The sequence below is a fragment of the Hyperolius riggenbachi genome, chromosome 4 (assembly GCF_040937935.1).
Source record: "Hyperolius riggenbachi isolate aHypRig1 chromosome 4, aHypRig1.pri, whole genome shotgun sequence".
Classification (NCBI taxonomy): domain Eukaryota; kingdom Metazoa; phylum Chordata; class Amphibia; order Anura; family Hyperoliidae; genus Hyperolius; species Hyperolius riggenbachi.
In genome coordinates, this window is record NC_090649.1 from 453095001 (window position 1) to 453115901 (window position 20901).

Consider the following 20901-nt stretch of genomic DNA (forward strand, 5'->3'; position numbering starts at 1 on the left):
TTGGGCATCACATGACATTTTCTTCCTTCAGCCCAGCAGGGGACTCCGCAACTAAGAAGCTGTCACTGCCCATGTTCGGAGCTATGAAAGGAGGACGGAAATTCAAGCTGAAGACTGGCGCAGTGGGGGTAAGCCATACAAACATTGGTAGTATAGGATAATAATCATAGTATAAGAAGCTTTGAGCTTTCTATATTGCTTATCCTCTCAGTCATCTGATCAAACCGCTGGAGGATGCAAAGCACCCATGTCTTGATTGGTGCAGTATTTTTGTAGAGCACACCTTGCACTCTGAAAGCCACTGGCAATTATACAGCCATTACTAATCTGTTTAAACGATTGGTCTGGTAAAGCAGCCCTCCTCAAAAACATTCTGTATCATCTCTGATCAAATGACTACTCTTCTTCCCGTTAATTTGCCAAGATCCTGGCAGTCCTGACCCCAACTCTGAGTTGTGATTTAGTGCGCATGCGCAGAGTACTCCCGGCCACGGCAGCGCAATCAATGACTCGCCACTGCCAGGCCTAGCAATTGCGCATTGCTGCAGACCCAAAAGCAGCTTCTGATTGCTCTTACAAGAGAATGGAGGAGGACAGAGGTGAATGGGGGAAGCCGTGGGCATCAGGACTGCTCCCTATACATGCCTGCTCCCCTCCATTCTAACATCTTCTTTGCCTTGCTTATCCTTTTAAAGCAAACCTGTAAGTTTAAAGGGAACCTTAACTGTAAGAAAAAAAAGAAAAAAAAAGGTTTTTACTTAAAGAGAATCTGTATTGTTAAAATCGCACAAAAGTAAACATACCAGTGCGTTAGGGGACATCTCCTATTACCCTCTGTCACAATTTTGCCGCTCCTCGCTGCATTAAAAGTGGTTAAAAACAGTTTTAAAAAGTTTGTTTATAAACAAACAAAACGGCCACCAAAACAGGAATTAGGTTGATGTACAGCATGTCCACACATAGAAAATACATCCATACACAAGCAGGCTGTATACACCCTTCCTTTTTGAATCTCAAGAGATCATTTGTGTGTTTCTTTCCCCCTGCAGTTCTCATGCACTGAAGTTTCAGGCTGCTCTTTTCTTCCTGCAAACCGCTTTGCCCTTGTCTGTAATTCTTCAGTATGTGAAAGCCCAGCCAGCTCAGAGGACGATTTATCCAGCTTGTAAAAGATAAGAGAGAAGCTGCTCTAATCTAAATAATACACAGGCAGTGTGCATAGAGGGGCCTGGAAGGGGGAGTTCATAGCAGAACCACAACACTGAAGAACTTGGCAGCCTTCCAGACACAGGCCGACAAGTCTGACAGGGGAAAGATACATTGATTTATTACAGAGACTGTCATAGTAGAAAGTGCTGCAGTAAGCCAGAACAGATTAGAATAGCTTTTGGAACTTGTAGGATGATAAAAAACAGGATGCAATTTTTGTTACGGAGTCTCTTTAACTGGGGCATCTACCAGCCCCCTGCAGCCATCCTGTGCCCTCGCAGTCACTCATGGCTCCTCTGGTCCCCCGCTGCCAGCTAGTTTTGTTTCTGCCGACTGGGAGTCGGCCGGCCGCCATGCGTACTTTTTTATGCATCCCTGCTGGTGCAGGAAGCTATTCAACATGTACATTTTACGCGTTACGGGTGTAATGCGTAAAATTTTATGCATTACATCAACGCGTAAAAATGTACTTGTTGATGTCTGCAATAGCTTCCTGCACCAGCAGGGATGCATAAAAACGTACGCATGGCGGCCGGCCGACTCCCAGTCGGCAAAAAACGAAACTAGCTGGCAGCGGGGGACCAGAGGAGCCATGCGTGACCGCGAGGGCACAGGATAGCTGCAAGGGGGCTGGTAGATGCCCCAGGTAAGTAAAACTCATTTTTTTTTTATTTATTTATTTTTTTTACAGTTAAGGTTCCCTTTAAAAAACAGATACTTGCCTAAGTAGTGAGAACTCTGGGTGCTTTAGAGCCTAGGTTCTCAACGTGTGGTAGGGGGTACTTATGATGGTTCCAGGGGGTACTCGGGCTTGATATACTTAAAGTGGATCCGAGATGAACTTTTACTCATTGCATAATTGTGTTCCTTTCCTATTGTAGGACATTCCTCAAGCCAAATACTTTTTTTGTTTTAATACTCTAATTCCCTCTAAACTAAACAAGCCTTGACCCAGAGCTTTTAAGAGAGCCTTGGCATTTTCAGACAGTAGCAAGGGCTCATAGGAGCTGAGTCTGGGCAGGAGGAGGGGGAGGTACTACTAGCCAGAGATTTCAGAGGGGAGGAGGAGGGGGGATTAGATTTTTTTCACAGGCTGAGTGCTGAAGATGCAGAGACGCTTACCTGTGTGTAATGTTCACAAACATGGCTGCGGTTATTGTATCACAGGAAGAAATAATCATATTCTATTGAAGCTGAATGCAGCTAGATTTGCTTTGTAAACTACCTAAACTTTAGATAAGCTATGTAGACAAGTTACTTGTTATAGTTATTCATCTCAGATTCGCTTCACCCAGGAATAATAAATTTAGAGTTTTAGAAAATTATAAATGCTATTTAAACAGCAAATTAGTGTTTTAGCGAATTAAAAGCAATAGTAAATGCTTGGAAATTGTTTACATCCAATGATGTGCTACAATTAAATATATGTTTATCAAGGGGGACTTGTGATTTTTACTATGCTAGGGGGAACTTGACGAGTACAGGGTTTTAAAAGGGGTGCATACCAATAAAATGTTGAGAAACCCTGCTCTAGAGGCTTCCCACATCCTCCTCTGCTGTTAGCTGGATCAGTCTTGCAGCCTTGCTCCCCTCCGTATAGGAGGGTGGTCACACTGAGCCTGCATGAGCATGATAGGTGCTTGTGCAGTAGCACAAAGCTGCTCATACAGTAGCAACTTCAGTTCGCACTAAAGGGTGCAGGAAGTCTCTGAATTATCTACAGGCTTCCCAATACTGATATAAGTATTTTATTTTTTAGTGTGTCCTTAAAGGACTTACGAGGCCTGTTTGCTCAAAAAAAAATAAAAAAAGTTAGATACTTGTGTCAGTTTGTGAGGCACGGAGGACGCCCTCCGTGCCGTTCCGCCGGGTCCCCGCCGCTCAGTATCCCCCCGAACGTCCCCGACCGCACGGCCCGGGTCGGTCTCTCCAGCCTTCACAAAGATGGCCGCCGAAGCTGGCCGCGGCTGCGCAGTCCGCATAGCCGCGAGTGAGGCTGCGCAGCTCTAAGGCCAACCCCCCGATCCACGCTACAGGAAACAGCCTGTTGTGTCTAGACGAATGACACTGCGCCTGTATGTCCGCGCACACGCTTTCTGCAGCCTCTGGGAGTGTCCTGTGCAGGACATCTGAAGGGGGGGGGGGGGGGGGGCGGTAGAAGCCCCATGTAAGTGAAACTTTTTTTTTTCTTTTTTTTTTAAAGCATCACAGAACACCTGATGTGAGAGGGATATGGAGGCTGCCATACTTATTTCCTTTTAAACAATACCTCTTGCCTGGCAGTCCTGCTGATCTATTTGGCTGCAGTAGTATCTTAATAACACCGGAAACAAGCGTGCAGCCAATCGTGTCAGATCTGACAATAATGTCAGAAACATCTGATCTGCTCTTGTTCAGGGTCTATGCTGAAAGTATTAAAGGCAGAGAATCAGCAGGGCAGCCAGGCAATGTACATTGCCTAAAAGGAAATAAATGTGGCTGCCTCCATATCCCTCTCACTTCATTTGTTCTTTAAAGGAAACCTGTAAAGAAAAAAAATGATACATACCTGGGGCTTCCTCCAGCCCCCTTCAGGCTCATCAGCCCCTCGCCATCCTCCGCCGCCACCTGAATCTGGCTCTAGGTGGCCCGGTATCCGCCCCGTCGGAGCGAATTGCGAATCCACGGCTCGGCCACGGGCACACCCCCTATTGCGCTTCCACCGCCAGGATTACCGGGTCATATAGCTGAGGATCCAGGCAGCCTGGGAGGACGGCGACGGACTGATGAGCCAAAAGCCCTAGGTAAGTATAGTTTTTTTTTTTCTTTACTTTCAGGTACACTTTAAAGACTTGCCTTGAGAGAAACGTGGAGGCTGCCATCGCCCACTATCTAGTGCTGAATAGACCTGTTCAATGGAATGCTAATTACTCGAGTTTGCTTGCAAGTTTACTGCAAATAATATGCAGCTTAGAATTCGTTCAAGCAAATGCATTTCCCGATGGGTGTGTCTAGGTTACTAGAGACTGGTCACTGAGATGCAAATAACCCTGCCTTGCATGCAGATTTTATGCAAAAGGCATCTTTGAGTTGAGTCAATTAAATCAACTTCTTGTTGATTCTGATTGGTCAGTTTGCATTACGATGGCATGAAAGCCAGATTTCTTAGCATCTCTAGGGATAGTTTGAGTCACTCCCCTGGAATCTGTATACAGTTCGGATATCCTGAACTTCCTCCGGGACTCCTGATCTGCATGCTTGTTCTAGAGGGGAGATTGTGGCTAAGATGGATCATTTGCACAGCTGGGCGACTTGCAGCGTGACCTTTCTGAAGGTGACCGGTTTGCCGAAAATAAAAACTTGGCAAAGGAGAGATTTCCTTTGATGTATTTTTGATGTCTGGTATTCAGAAAGCGCCACCAAAGAGAGCCGAGCTGCCAGCCAGCCTGTTCAGCATGAAGGACGATGGACCGGAGGAGGAGGAGGATGAAGATGAGGAAGAGGTGAAGCTGGAGGCTGCTGATAACAGAGGCAGATCGGCTGACGATGACACTCCAGAACCGAGCACCAAAACCCATCCTACAAACGTTCCACGTGTGCAGGGTGAGCAGACGGCACATTCCAGTGACTCCTGTGTCTCTTATATCACGTCAGATACCGTATAGTAACCTCCATGGCGGTCTGATGACTTCAGTATTTCTAAATGTAAACCAGCAAAAGATGAAGCCCAGATTACGAAAAAAGCTGGCTGTCTAATTACATCTTTCCCCTAGGTCAGTGATCTGCAAACTTCGCTCTCCAGCTGTTAAGGAACTACAAGTCCCACAATGCATTGCAGGAGTCTGACAGCCACAGTCATGATTCATAAAGGCAAATGCATTGTAGAACTTGTAGTTCCTTAACAGCTGGAGAGCCAAGTTCTACAATGCATTTGCCTCAATCATGACTGTGGCTGTCAGTCTCCTGCAATGCATTGTGGGACTTGTAGTTCCTTAACAGCTGGAGAGCCAGGTTTGCAGATCACTGCCCTAGGTCCATGTTGGCCTGGAGGGCAAATTGCAAATTTTCTGGCGGCCACAATTACTATCGCATAGTGAGCCCTTTTCAGCTTCACACTGTGCCCAAATTTCCTGGTGCCCTTTTTGCATGTTTTCCATTCAGATTCCCCCTATAGATAGCAAGGTAGGTTGCAAAATTGTAGTCACTTGCAAAAATGGATTGCTTGCAACAGCATTCTGCACTAGACCCTTTCTCCAGCATTGAACTATTGCACAGGACAGAAGGAAAACCGAGAGAAATGCACCCTTTATGTATTTAAAGGGTTTAGCCCGTCTATTTCTCCCTCATCTGTGTCTAATTACAACTATAATTTGATCTGTCAGCTGGCTGCCTCGGCAGATAAGCTCATTTATAAACACAGGGTGTTAACAATATGTCTGCTTCCTTGACAGCAGGAATAAGACATACTGCAGATTTATTGCAGTATTTGTATCAGCTGTAACAAGGAATGTTTTTCTGTAAAGGTTATTATGCTGTTGATTATCTTTTAGAGCAATTTTGCATTCTAGTTTTTTTTTTTTTAATGCTACCAAAGTTCCAGCTTGCTGTGAGTGTTGTGAGAGCAGAGGGTTAGTGATGGCTGATACTAATAAAGCAAGCAGCCTCCGATGCTCAGGCATCTACTGAAAGAATCATTTTAACTCCCATTTTGGGTAGCAGATCATCTCTCCCTATATTATATCTCGCATTACACTGTGTGGCCTGCAGGTGGCAGCTCAGAAGATCTAGTGCAGAAGAAGAGACTAGAGAAGCAGCGACCGATCCAAGAATCCAGCTGTAACATCCAGAACCCGAACGGCGAGCAGACCCCAGGTGAGCTGTCATGTCTCGTTACACGCCAGTAACTATTTCATCACATTCATAAAGTAGCGTCCGCATCTTAACCTGCTGTGGTTGCAGACTATTGAAGTCTACATCCTGTTTGCCCCCCTATCACTGCCAGGCTCCATGCATGCTTCCGCCGTGATCGCGTTTCCATTGCTGCTATACTCAGCTGTCTAATGACAGCTGAACTCCATGCACCAGCTCCTGTGCTACGCCCCTCTAAACAATATTTTCAAAGATTACTCAGGCGCATGCCACAAACCCCCACTAGCGCCTGCGCGGTGCAGCCACAAACCCCCACTGGTGCCTGCGCGGTGCAGCCACAAACCCCCACTGGCGCCTGCGCGGTGCAGCCACAAACCCCCACTGGCGCCTGCGCGGTGCAGCCACAAACCCCCACTGGCGCCTGCGCGGTGCAGCCACAAACCCCCACCGGCGCCTGCGCGGTGCAGCCACAAACCCCCACCGGCGCCTGCGTGGTGCAGCCACAAACCCCCACTGGCGCCTGCGTGGTGCAGCCACAAACCCCCACCGGCGCCTGCGCGGTGCAGCCACAAACCCCCACCGGCGCCTGCGCGGTGCAGCCACAAACCCCCACCGACGCCTGCGCGGTGCAGCCACAAACCCCCACCGGCGCCTGCGCGGTGCAGCCACAAACCCCCACCGGCGCCTGCGCGGTGCAGCCACAAATCCCCACCGGCGCCTGCGCGGTGCAGCCACAAACCCCCACCGGCGCCTGCGCGGTGCAGCCACAAACCCCCACCGGCGCCTGCGCGGTGCAGCCACAAACCCCCACCGGCGCCTGCGCGGTGCAGCCACAAACCCCCACCGACGCCTGCGCGGTGCAGCCACAAACCCCCACCGGCGCCTGCGCGGTGCAGCCACAAACCCCCACCGGCGCCTGCGCGGTGCAGCCACAAACCCCCACCGGCGCCTGCGCGGTGCAGCCACAAACCCCCACCGGCGCCTGTGCGGTGCAGCCACAAACCCCCACTAGTGCTCCTATATCACCGCCACTGTATGCCTGATGCTGGTGATAACATAGGTTCAGCCTCTTGTATTCAGGAGGAGCAGCTCGGAATGAACAGCTGGATAGCCTTTTATGGGATCAGTGGCGTAGCTAAGGAGCTGTGGGCCCAGGTGTAAGTTTTACCTTGGGGCCCCCCAAGCACTCTATACATAACAATTGATCCGGCGCTCCAGAACCTGCCAATAACAACTACAGTGTCAGAGGTGCAAGAAGGAGATGGGGAGCAATGTGTTAAGGATTACTACTATTCACGGCATCTATAGAAGTGATTATTATGAGCACAGGACCAATAGAGAGCTGACACTATGATAGAGGGTGGACCCTTTGTGGCCCCTCTGGCCCAAGGGCCCTGATGCGGCCGCTACTTCTGCACCCCCTATTGCTACGCCACCGTATGGGATCCAGTCGCTGGGTATGAGGGATGGTCAGGGATAGGGATGGTCATTGAGATGCAAAGAATTTCGAGTTGATGCAACGTTATGCAAATGTGTGCAGCTTCAACATGAACCGATCAAATCCTGCTGAGGTAAAATTTGATTGGTTCATTTTCAAGCTGCATAAATGTGCACACAAAATTTGCATAATGCTGCATCAACTCCAAATTGATTGCATCTCATTTGACTATTCCGAGGCAGGGAGACGCTAACCATTCACAGATGATGCAGATTTTATTCAAATATATGCAGCTTGGAAACCAATCAAAGCAGCATCTGCCATTCCCATTCTGCATAAATTAGCATCTATTAGCATCTCATTGACCATTCCTAACAGGGATGCAGCGCCATTTCTACTGATTGTCAAATTTGAAAAGAGAGAGATGTTGCAGTGCAAGGCAGAAAAACGATCGGTTTCTGATCAGAGATATTGATTGAGGGAAAATTGAATGTGTATGCCTAGCCTGACTTTGTACAGCTGCGGATGTGTGTTGGGGTTCTGTAACTTCTATGTGAATCCTTTGTCTTCCAGTGACCGGCAAGACTAATGAGGCTCCCAAACCGGCTGCAGAGAAGCAGAAGAAAATGTTGGGCCCCAGCAGGGTGAGTATCTGGTCATTTAATGCGGAATGCTGCACTCTAAAGGCTCATACACACATCAGACTATAGTCTTTTGAAAATGAAAGATCACAGACCAATCTTACCACCCTTCATGTAGTATGAGAGCCATACTCTACACAGTCTTTTCTATGGAGCTGAACTCCACATCAGAAAAAAACCTTTGCAAGATGCTGCACACAAACATGCTGTACAGACACAAAAGATCAGTATCTGCAAAAGATCTGTTCCTGCCAAAAATCCATTCCTGCAAATTGCAATGATAGTCTATGAGATCTGCAGATCATCATACACACATGATTTAACTGACATTCATCTGCTGATCAGATCCACCAGGATGGATTTTCAGATCTGCAGATGATTGCTTGATCTGCAGATGAATGTCAGTTAAATCATGTGTGTATGATGATCTGCAGATCTCATAGACTATCATTGCAATTTGCAGGAATGGATTTTTGGCAGGAACAGATCTTTTGCAGCTACTGATCTTTTGTGTCTGTACAGCATCTGTGTGTGCAGCATCTTGCAAAGATTTCAATCTGATGTGGAGTTCAGCTCCATAGAAAAGACTGTGTAGAGTATGGCTCTCATACTACATGAAGGGTGGTAAGATTGGTCTGTGATCTTTCATTTTCCAAAGACTATAGTCTGATGTGTGTATGAGCCTTAAAGCTGCCCACTGAAGTAAAACTGAAGTTACTCACAGTGGTGTAATTACAATACATGCTCCCCCCCCCCCCCCCCAGTGTTTACACCCCTTCCCTTGCCTCCCCCTAATTACCCTCACAGCCCTGGGGGGCCCATATTCCAAAGGTCATCTTTCAAGGGTTTAAAACAAGTGTGGCCATCATGGTCTTCACACCCATAACAAGTGTAGCCACAAAAACACCTGATCTGAAGGATTGACCCCTTTATTGGAGGAAGGAAGGTAAGCAGTCCTCTCTCTAATCCCCTCGTTCCACTGCCGGGCCCCTGTAAACTGCTTCAGTATGCCTTTGAGAGTCTTTGTGAAGTTTTCGGAAGTACTTGTGTCCCCAAAGACGAGCGAGTCCAGGCTGCGCATGCATGAGTCCAAGCTCGCGCATGTGCAGTATGGATGCGCTTGCAAGTGCTTCTGAAGCTTTCAGAGAACTCCTGAGCATGCTGAATTTCACAGCAGTGAACCGAGGGCACAGAGAGAGGACTGGAAAGGCTGTATGGGATCTAGAGCCTTTCCTCCTTCCTTTTTTTTTTTTTTTTTAAGACTGCTTCACATTTGCTTTAAAGTACCCCTGACCCAGTTCCCTCCCTCCCCTTAAACTTTTAATAATGTTTTACCATTGGAGCTGTGACTTAGCCACAGCTCCATCCTCCGCCCTCCAGTACCCCATGGACCCCGTCCTGCTCAGCCATAGTCTTCGACTGAGGCAGAAACATTGAATATGAGTGGGGAGAGACAGTTCTTCCTCCCCGCTGTGCGTCCATAACTCCGCCCCCTCCACCAGCCACTTTAGTTCCGTGGCTTATTCACTGCACACAGCGAGCAGGGTAACTGCGCTGTCTGCAGGCTTGTGATAAATGAAGTTGTATATCCTTCCGACCTCGATTACTACAAGCCCGCACACAGCGCAGCTACCCTGCACGCTGTGTGCAATGAATCAGACAGGGAACCAAAGCTGCAGGTGGAGAGGGTGGAGTTATGGACGCACAGCGGGGAGGAAGAACTGTCACTTCCTCCCCGCTCATATTTATTGCCAGAATGGGGCCACAGAGGGCGTTAGAAAGGGGAATGATGGTGCTGTGTGACGAAGTCACAGCTCCAGCAATAAAACAATTTTAAAAGTACTGTATATAAGACCAGGTCATGGGTACTTTAACGGTACAAGTTTTAGTGAATGATCATATTTTATAAGACTGGGAGGCCAAGTCAGTCCTGAGCAATCGCATTATCGATTGTTTCCTGAAATAAACAGCTGATGAGCATGCCACATTTTTATATATATGATCACAAATATGATTGTAGGATTTGTGAATGCTGTGGATTAATTTACAGTATCTGTATTCTCTTACCGAAAATATGATTATTCGCTAAAAATTGCATCGGGAACCTTTAGAAAATCACTAAAAAAGGTAAATTACTGTTTGAGATCACGCATAAATCTGTACATCTCGGGTCCAATCCTGTCAGTCTTCTATCAATTTTACCTGGCTGGATTGGAACTGTAAACATTTTATGTGTGAACACACGCATGGAAAACGGATACAAAACTGACTGGATCAGAAATGTACACCTTTAAAGAGAACGGGTAGGTAGCGCCGATACAGAGGAGGCGGGGGAGCGGCGCTAACAAACACGGCATAGGTAAACATTGTGCTGGCGACACGCTGTGTGTCGCTAGCACTGCGGAGGGGATAGCGGCGCGCAGGGGGGTCCTGGAGGCACACCATGGGGCAACAGAGGCTGGTGTTAGTGTGCACAACTAGCCTCTGTGCCCCACTAACATAATTAAATCCAACCTCGGGTTCTCTTTAAATGTGTGAACCACACACAGAAAACTCACACAAAACTGATGGCAACTGTCAAAAACAGACAGGACTGGACTCCTTTTATGTGTGAACCAAGCAAGACTGAGTTTATAGATATGAAAGATCTGCACACTTTTTGATGATTATTGTACTTATTTCATGTCTTTGAATCATGGAAAATATCTGGAAAAAAAGTTTATTTATTTATTTTTAAATCATTCAGCCTCCAGCAGGTGTTCTCTCCCCTCAGTATCCAGAAGATGACCCGGATTATTGTGTCTGGACACCCCCTACAGGTAATAAAATCTACACCTCTCCCAGTTATCAGTCTTTGACTCAAAATAATGTCTGTGACTAAATTTGCAGCCGTGTGACTGCTGGCATCTCCCCTTGTCCTGGCTCTGAGGGCAGATCTGTGGCATAACCCTCCATTGACTCCCTCAGAGCCAGGAGGAGGCAGAACACTGGCCTCCTACATATGATGGCTAGAAAAGATGCATAAGAAGAGCATTCTGCTTTTCATTTTTATCTCCAACAGGTATTTGTGTAGTATGCCGTATCACATGCTCTCTGCACTGCTAATGAGCATATTAAAGAGTAACTGTCGGGCATAAAATCAAAAATCGGTTCTTTTTTTATCTGGTAAACAAGTAATAAGGATGCTAACCAGGCAATCCTAAAGTTAAAAATCACTCTTATTTTTCTTCTCCATAAAACATAATTTCTCAGTTTCCCTGGCTCTTATTTGGTACATCTGCCGCACAAAAGAAGTTGCAGGGTGTGCTGGGTTTTTTTTCCTTTACATTCCCCTCAGACCTAACTAATGCAGCCTGATTGGCTGAAGCCTCTTTCCCGCCTGTTTTCCCCTCCCACAGCTCTGTTCCTCTCTGATTGGCCAATATTTCTCAATGCCCTTTCTGTTGCAGAGCTGGGTGGGAGTGTTTGAAGATTAGGAGGAGGCCGGCCAGTGCAAACACAGACGGAGTAAGGGCCCTTTTCCACTAGAATCGCAATCACAAACGCCAGTGATTGCGATTTTTCATTTGCATTGCATTATCCCTCTTAAAATCGCTCCAGAAAGTGATTGTGATTTGCAAATCGAATCACTATAGTAGAAAATACTTCTCATGATTTCTATGATAAAGTAGCAACCCTAGCGATTTGTGATGTTGTGATTCAGTTGTGCAGTGGAAAAAGGGAGGAAATATCAGGATTGGCTTCAAAATAGACCCAGTTTTTTTTTGAGAAAAATCACTAAAATCAAAATGTAGACAGTGCAATACATGTTATGTAAATAGAGCAAGTATTTATCTATTTATATATGTGGGTTTTTTTCTGAGATAGCATGGCTGACAGTTCCACTTTAATAAGTGTTGTATCAGAAATCTCCGTACTGGGCACTTGCAAGTCCACATATGTGCAGTATGAAGCCTCTCGTCTTGGAAGACCAGAGTATGTCCAATAACATCTGAGGAGACATGAAGGATTCTTCAACATTAAAGTTAGATCGCTGCATCTGGGAAGGGAGGGTTGCTGCACAGGGCAGTGGAATGAGGCAACGTAGAGAGGACTGGGAGGCTCAATAGGATCCAGAGCCTTCCCTATTCCTAGGTGAGTATGTAACTCCCCTGTAAGCCCAGCTACAGGTACCCTTTAGGCCGGTTTTACACTTGTGGTTTACGGTGCAATCCCTCGCCCCAACGCACAAAAATATGACACTGTGGCAGAGTGCACCAACAAGGTCATATGCATAGTGCCGCCCCCATCCCCTTCCCCCCCGACCCCACGCCCCCCCACCCCACCCTGCACGTCCCTCGCCCAATGACGTACTCCCTGCTGGACAGAAAAAAGGTCTGAATGGCAATACATATATATAGTCTAAGCACTGTGTACAGTTAGAAGAACATATAAAGTTTACCTCTGGTACATCATATTGGATAGCAGTGTTCTCCCCAGGCTCTTTAGCCGGGTGCTCCACCCGGCTAATTTCGGTGAGCACCCGGCTGTCATCGGCTTTCCTCCTCATCCTTTTCTTGTGCTGTAAGTATAGTTGCACTGGCCCTGCATTTCCTCATCAGGACCCACCCGGCTACTTTTTCATGCCACCCGGCTGGAAAACCTTTCTGGGGAGAACACTGGATAGAACCAGACTCACATTTTATATCTGTTAGTAGTACTTCCTTATTTCTCCTGAAGCTGAAAGCATTGTGCCCTCCTCTTCGGCCTGGTTAACTTCCCTGCCCCTCCCTCCCCTGCTGTCTGCCTGCCTGGATCAAATTACTTCTCTTTTCACAAACTGTAGTACATAGAAGAGACAGGAAAACTGCAGCAGCCTATTTCATCATGTCTGTTTGCTGTAGTTCTTATTTCAGATGTCTGTCTGTCTGCCTAGATTAAATCACATGGACATGAGGGGTGGAGTTATGACATCCATCCCCCAGCATCCTTTGCACCTATGGTTTGGGGGGAAGAAAAGGCGCAGAGCCTAATTTCACACTGGGGGCGAGGATTTCTAGACCATATGTGGAATATGGACCCTGGGGGTTAGAAAATCACACTTTATCATGTGTGATTTTATATATCTTGGCAACTTATCAGGTTTAAAGCAAACTGTAATTTATAACTTAGGTACTCTCTAAGCATTCAAGGCACCCTTGCATTGCCATTGCGTTACCCTGCAGTAACATAGGGTAAAGCAACGCAGGCTTTCAATACAGGTGCCTCGAACTACTAAGGTAAGTATTTTTTTTGTTTTTTTAGAACCATAATTGAGAATTCTGAGATCACATGAGTCATAATGAGGGTTAATACTGCAAATGCTCACATTTGTCTCACTTTTAGACTTCAGGGGAACATAGCAGGAAGCACGGTCTTAACCACAATGCAAGATAATTAATACTTACCTTCCTTCCAGGGCAAACTGGTGATGGGAAGACCCATCTCAATGAGAAGTACGGTTACTAGAGGAAGCCTCGCCGCTATGCAGACAACAGTCATGTTGGTTCATCCTCCTCCGCTCCTGTGCTTTCAATCCCTCAACAATGAGAACTCATCTCCCTCTACCGGCCATCTCCTCTCCGTTATTCCAAAGCAATCGTGAAATGTCGAGGCAATCCGGAACCCTCGTCCGTTTCAGGAAATCCGATGTCCCTTCTGACCTGTGTCCTGTCTGCACAGAAATTAAATGCTGCATAGATGTGCGTGACGTTTAGCATTTGTTACTTGCCGCCCATCCCCCTCGCTTCTGTCCGCCACATTCTCTTTCTACCGCCTGCTGTTTGCCAGTAACGTAACGGAGGCGGTACAGAGACGAGAGTGTTGGGCAGTAGCGGAGGGGGATGGGTGGTGGCAAGCACTGAGCCGCTGCCCGTAAGCCCCGCCTGTCTTTGTATAGGAGTTTTTTTGTTGAGCTCACAAGCTTCGTAATTCAGGTCTTTTTTAATAGATGTCTAGAAGACACGCCCCCATAGATTACCCTACAACCCTTTTTAGGCCTGTCGGTCATTAGTGTGACTTTTTCCCCCCTCTTATTCTTGTGTTTTCTGCTTTTCACTTTTTTTATTCTTATTATTATGATTTTTTGCCACAATTCTGTGGCTGTAAATACCTGTTAGTTTGTAGCTTGGTTTCTAAAATAATATTAAAATTATGTGAAAGAACTTGGTCTATATGGGTTTGCCTGTTGCTTTCCTTCTCCTCCTTTTTTTAAGCCACTTAAAGGGAAACTGAAGTGAGTGATATGGTGGCTGCCATATTTATCTCCTTTTAAAGTGATCCTTAAGTCAACTATAAAAAATGAGATTTGCTCACCTGGGGCTTCTCTCAGCCCCCAGCAGCCGATCGGTGCCCTCGCAGCCCCACTCTGACGCTCCAGGACCCGCCGGCGAACACTTCCGGTTTGGCCGTCACCGGCCGACAGGCATGGGAACGCGAGTGATTCTTTGCGTTCCCAGCCTGTATATCGCCCCCTATGCTGCTATTGCGACCTTCTTCGCGTTCCCATGCCTGTCGGCCGGTGACGGCCAAACTGGAAGTGCTCGACGGCAGGTCCTGGAGCGTCAGAGCGGGGCTGCGAGGGCACCGATCGGCTGCTGGGGGCTGAGGGAAGCCCCAGGTGAGTAAATCTCATTTTTTATAGTTGACTTAAGGTTCACTTTAAATAATACCAGTTGCCCAGCTGTCCTGCTTATCTATTTGGCTACAATAGTGTCTGAATCACAGCAGAAACAAGCATGCAGCTAATCTTGTCAGATCTGACAATAATGCCAGAAACACCTGATCTGCTGCATGCTTGTTCAGGGTCTATGGCTAAAAGTATTAGAGGCAGGCGAGCCAGGTAACTGGTATTGCTTAAAAGGAAATAAATATGGCAGACTCTACATCGCTCTCACTTCAGTTGCCCTTTAAAGAGGAACTTTACAAAAAAATAGTGTGGGGGGGAGGGGGGGGTGTAATTAGGCAATGCATTGCAAAGTGAGAAGTTAATAGAAGAGAGATCAAGAAATATTTGCCATGCAATTTGTTCCTGTTGTGTGATTCACAATGAGCCAGCAGGTCATCATCTTTACTACTGGCAAACAAGAAAAAAAAAAAACTTGACAGCACCAATTGCCATTTATCTATAACCACACCCCCTAACAATGTGATAGGCTAAAAGGTTGGTTTTTTTTGGTTATAGAAATCCATACAGGGGCGTAACAATAGGCCCTGCAGCCCCTGCGCCCGCGGGGGGGCCCGGCCCCCCCCCCCCCCCTGGGGCCCGCTCGTGGCCGTTTTTAGGGGGCTGGAGGGGGGGCAGCATGAGGGGAAAGCCTTGCCCACAGTCGGCGGGGAGAGGGGAAGTTCCCCCCTCTCCCTCACCTCGGGGCTCTCCCCTCCAGCTAGTGTACCAGCTCCAGTGTGTGGGCAGCGGGCAGCGGCGGGCAGATACATACCTTCTTCCGTGCGTTCCATCGGAGACTTCTCGCTCTAGCGGCTGACGTCACTTCCGGAAGTGACGTCACTTCCGGAAGTGACGTCAGCCGGTAGAGCGAGAAGTCTCCGATGGAACGCATGGAAGAAGGTATGTATCTGCCCGCTGCTGCCCGCTGCCCACACACTGGAGCTAGTACACTAGCTGGAGGGAAGCGCAGAGGGGAGAGCCCCGAAGTGAGGGAGAGGGGGGAACTTCCCCTCTCCCCGCCGACTGTGGGCAAGGCTTTCCCCTCATGCTGCCACCCCTCCAGCCCCCTAAAAAACGGCCACGAGCGGGCCCCGGGGAGGGGGGGGGTGGCCCGCTGTTAATTTCTGCAGGGGGGCCCGGTGAGGCTTAGTTACGCCCCTGTATCCATATGCAAAGAGGGAGATACTGGTTGTGTGGCAGTTGGAAACAGCCTTTATTTCCCACAATGCAACAAGGTCCACAGAAAGGAAACTGTCATGGCAGCACACTGTGGGAGGGGTTTCACCATAATATCAGCCACACAGACAATCCTGATGATCTATTTGAGAAAAGGTAAAGCTTTTCCTAGGAAAGGGGTATTAAATGAAGTTCAATCCTGGGTTAAAGTTCCTCTTCAAAGCGCACCTGAAGTGATTATGGAAGCTGCCATATTTATTTCCTGTCATCCTGCTGTTCTTCTGCCTCTAATACTTTTAGCCATAGCCCCTGAACAAGCATGCAGCAGATCAGGTGTTTCTGACATTCTTGTCCGATCTGACAAAACTAGCTGCATGCTTGTTTCTGGGGTTATTCATACACTACTGCAGCCAAATAGACTAACAGGGCTGCCAGGCAACTGGTATAGTTTAACCACCCTGGCGTTCTATTTCCCCAGGATTTCCGTGCAAAAAGTGGTTCAATTAATTTCCCATAATTTTCAACCAATTTTTTTTTTTGCAATCTTTTTTTTTTGTATTGAATTCAATACAGGTTATTGTATTGAATTAAATTTAAAAAAAAAATGTTTGCTGCGAGATTTTGATGATGCTGTGTGACACTGGTTCCATCAACGCCGATCGACGGGGGACATGTGATCTCCAAGGGAGAAGCAAAATCCGCCAAGGGACATGGAAGAAGGCACCGGGGAAGCTATCAGAGGTACGCGACGAGGGATCAGCATGCCAATGGTGAGTATAAGACCCAGATGTATAGCCAGGTATAGTTAGCCAGATGTATAGTTAGCCAGATGTGCAGCCAGGTGTAGTTAGCCAGATGTATTAGCCAGGAATAGTTTAGCCAGATGTTTTGCCAGGTATATAGGGAGCAAGATGTTTGCCAGGTGTATAGGAGACAGATGTGCAGCCAGGTGTATAGGAGACAGATGTTTGCCAGGTGTATAGGAGACAGATGTGCAGCCAGGTGTATAGGAGACAGATGTGCAGCCAGGTGTATAGGAGACAGATGTGCAGCCAGGTGTATAGGAGACAGATGTGCAGCCAGGTGTATAGGAGACAGATGTGCAGCCAGGTGTATAGGAGACAGATGTGCAGCCAGGTGTATAGGAGACAGATGTGCAGCCAGGTGTATAGGAGACAGATGTGCAGCCAGGTGTATAGGAGACAGATGTGCAGCCAGGTGTAGGGAGTCATATGTATAGGGAGCCAGGTTTGCGGGTGCCTCTGCCCTCCCCCCCCCCCCCATTGCCCCCGATGCCCCCTGACTCTGGCCGGGTGTCCCTTCTGTGGGGGGGCTCCCCTTCTGTGCTGGCTGGTAGTGGCCGGTGGGGATCCCCTCTGTGGGGGGGGGGGGGATCCCCATACTGTGCGTGCAGGTGGCTGGGTGGCCCTTCTGTGTGTGTGGGGGATATCCCCTTCTATGGGGGCTAGTCATGGTCTGTCGGGGACACCCCCTTCTGTTGTGGGGGGAGGTGGGTGTCCCCATCTATGAGGGCTGTGGGTGGCCTCTCCCTCCTCTTCCCCCCATCCCTTCCGATCCCCCGTGCCCCCTCCCCCCCAATCCCGTGTCTCCCCCGTCAGAAGCCCTGATCTACTCACCTGAGGGCTTGCTCCTGCGGCGGAAGCGGCGCACTTCCTCTTCCATCGCGAAGTCTCGTGTTCTCTGTAATTACTGTACGCGGCTTGGTGACGTCACCAAGCCGCGTACTGTAATTACAGAGACCGGGACTTCGGCGATGGAGATGGAGGGTGTGCATCTCGGCCAGCGCAGGAGAAAGCCCTCAGGTGAGTAAAGCAGGGCTTTTGACTGACAGGGGGGAGACACGGGATGGGGGGGACACAGGATCGGGGGTGAGGAGGGCACGGGGGACAGAGAGGGAGGAGGGAAAGGCCACCCACAGCTCTCATAGAAGGGGACACCCACCTCCCCCCCCCCCCCCCCGCACAGAAGGGGGTGTCCCCGACCGGCCAAGACTCGCCCCATAGGGGGGATACCCGCCCCCCCACACACACACTACAGGGTCACCCGCACGCACATTACGGGGATGCCCCCTCCCCCCCCCCCTCCCCACAGAGAGGATCCCCGCCGGTACCGGCCACTACCAGCCAGCACAGAAGGGGACACCCTCCCCCCCCCACAGAGGGGATCCCCGCACCAGCCACCCGCAGCACAGAAGGGGAATCCCGCATGCTGCTGAGCACATTCTCTGCTCCGATGGCTGCACAGGGATTCCCCAGGGTGGCTGGATGCTAGTTCTGCACGCTGTGGGTAGCACAGATCGCTACCCACAGCGTGCTGACAGGCATCCAGCCATCCTGGGGAATCCCTCTGATGAGGGAAAAGTGCAGCCGGCGGGGCAGAGAAACAATAAATCTCCCTGGCAGTATTGACGAGCTCAGCTCGTCAATACCGCTTTCAGCAAGTTTTTCCTGGACGAGCTGAGCTCGTCAATACCACCAGGGTGGTTAAAAGAAAATTAATATGGCAGCCACCATATTCTTCTCACTACAGTTGCCCTTTAAAGAGTAATTAAAAAAAACACAAAATCCAGGCTCCTCCTCACCTTGAGCTTGGACATTTAAACACTTGTAGATGTAATGGGGAGGTGCTGTAAGGGGTGTGGCAAGCAAAACATCAAAATGAACTTCCGCACACTTATGCGAATCCATTTACAAAAAAAATGCACTGCATCTGTCCCAGGGAGGTCATAAAAGAGAACCAGAGATGAAGCACCCTCTTGTATTTTACCTTATAAATCAGTGGGAACATGACAGTAAACACCTAATCTGCTCTTTGTTTCATTGTTCTCTGTTTTATCTGACTTTTATCACCTCTGATAAGAATCCCCGACTGAGCACTCAGTCTAGCTTTACTACGGAAAGATTATAGCGGAGTCTGTCTTCTCTGGTGTCTTTTCAAGCTCAAGCCTGCCCCCTTGTGGCTCTGCTATGACTCAGCTATAATTATTCCCTGCAAAGCCAGACTGAATGCTCAGTCTGGGATTCTTATCACAGCTGATTACAGACACTTTTAGCAGTGAGGATGAAACAGAGAGCATGGTAAGTGTTTTCTCTAATGTTCTTACTGATATATATGGTAAAATACACAAGGGTGCTTCGTCTCTGGTTCCCTTTAAGGATATGTGCGCCTATTCCTTAGATAGGTTTTGATGCGCTGAATGCATGCATGTTTGTGCTATGCATGTTACAGGGCCAGAGTTAGGACACATACGACACTGGGCTACCTCTATGCAGCTTTTAACTTAGCTGTAGGGACAGCATTGATTGCTGCATGATTTTTGTAAATGGATTAGCATGAGTGTGCGGAACTTCATTTTGATGTTTTGCCCTTTAAAGAGACTTTGAAGCCTCTTAAAAATCTTTTTTTTTTTTTTTAAATAATCCTGTGTAATACATTAGTCCTACCTAAATCGACGCATTCCCGTGGCTGTAAACTATCTAAAACCCCCCCTAACTCCCCGAGGGGCGATCCGTGCAGCGCTTCTGTGTGAGGCAGGGCTATGAGCTGTAGCTCTGCCTCACACGCATCTGTCAGCCCGGATCACCGCCTCTCTGTCTTCCTTCACTGAGAGGGGTGGGGGAGAGGCGGAGATCCGCCACTGACAGACGGGTGTGAGGCAGGGCTGCAGCTCATAGCTCTGCCTCACACAGAAGAGCTTAGGGCAGCAAAATCCACGACCAAGAAAGTCTTGGATTTTGTGGGGGAGAGGGAGGGCGAGTTAGGTCGGTTTTAGATAGTTTACAGCCACGGGAATGCGGCGGTTTAGGTAGGGCTAATGTATTAAACAAGATTGTTTAATACAAAAAGGATTTTAAGAGGCTTCAGAGTCTCTTTAAAATCCGCCCCTGAGGCCCCGGCTTCCGGCGCGTAGCCCGGTCCTCTCTGTGTCTCCTTTGCAGAGAAGTGCCATGGCACTATTTATCTCCAATACAGAGTGCCCTGGAAGCGCCACAGCCCTCGTCTGCTAGGGGCCGGGGCTATGTGCCGGAAGTCAGGGCTCGGGGGGGAAATTGAAAGCTAAAGACCTGGCAAGTCAACATTTTTGCCTAAAGGGCATCCATGTAATGCTTCATTTGGGCTGTATCGTTTCTTTAACCACTTCGCATCCAGACCTTGTTTCCCACTTATGGACCAGAGCAGTTTTTACATTTTAGCTATGTCCCTATTTAATCAGCAATAACTTTTACACCTAAATGAAACATATATTGCTGTTTTCAAGACAAACTAGACTTTCATTGTATGGCATTTTTTCAATTGAACAATTTTGTTTTCTATGCATTTTAATGGGAAAAAGAGGATACAAATTGAAAAAAAAAACATTTCTCAGTTTTTCCAATCCCAGTTTAAAAATAAAAAGGGCTACTGTAGATAAAAAAACACACATTTTGTTTGTTTTTTTTCTGCTGTTCATCACAAAACTTAGGTTATGTTCCTGTCACAATCTATGTTGAAAATATTTGATTTTGTAATAATGCTACAGGGTGCATTTTTCACTATGATTTGAGAAAATAAAAGTATTTTTAATAGTTAAAATCAATCTTATTGGTTCAGGGAACATATATTCCCTTTCACCAATTAGTACTGCATTAGATCGTGCCAGAGGTGTGCACATGAGCAAGCCCAATCTTGCACAGCACTGCTTCTGCTACAGGACGTATATCTACGTCCTTGTGGCATAGATGAAGTCACAGAGGACGTAGATATACTGTAGTGTAGAACTGAAGTGAGCAGAATATGGAGACTGCCATATTTATTTCCATCTAAACAATACCAGTTGCCTGGCAGCCCTGTTGATCTATTTTGCTGCAGTAGTGTCTGCATCACACCAGAAACAAGCATGCAGC

At 47.9% G+C, this 20901-nt stretch overlaps 1 protein-coding gene across 1 annotated transcript in view; it reads left to right on the forward strand.

The window, feature by feature from the left end:
* SLC4A1AP (solute carrier family 4 member 1 adaptor protein) overlaps nt 1–14318 on the forward strand; it is a 79476-nt gene extending 65158 nt beyond the window's left edge. The window contains exons 8-13 of the mRNA XM_068233443.1: nt 32–128; nt 4599–4791; nt 5956–6060; nt 8069–8139; nt 10883–10955; nt 13574–14318. Of these exons, the coding sequence (XP_068089544.1) occupies nt 32–128; nt 4599–4791; nt 5956–6060; nt 8069–8139; nt 10883–10955; nt 13574–13623 (589 nt within the window). The 3' untranslated portion in view covers nt 13624–14318. The remainder of the gene's footprint in view (nt 1–31; nt 129–4598; nt 4792–5955; nt 6061–8068; nt 8140–10882; nt 10956–13573) is intronic.
* Nucleotides 14319–20901: the final 6583 nt, after the last annotated feature.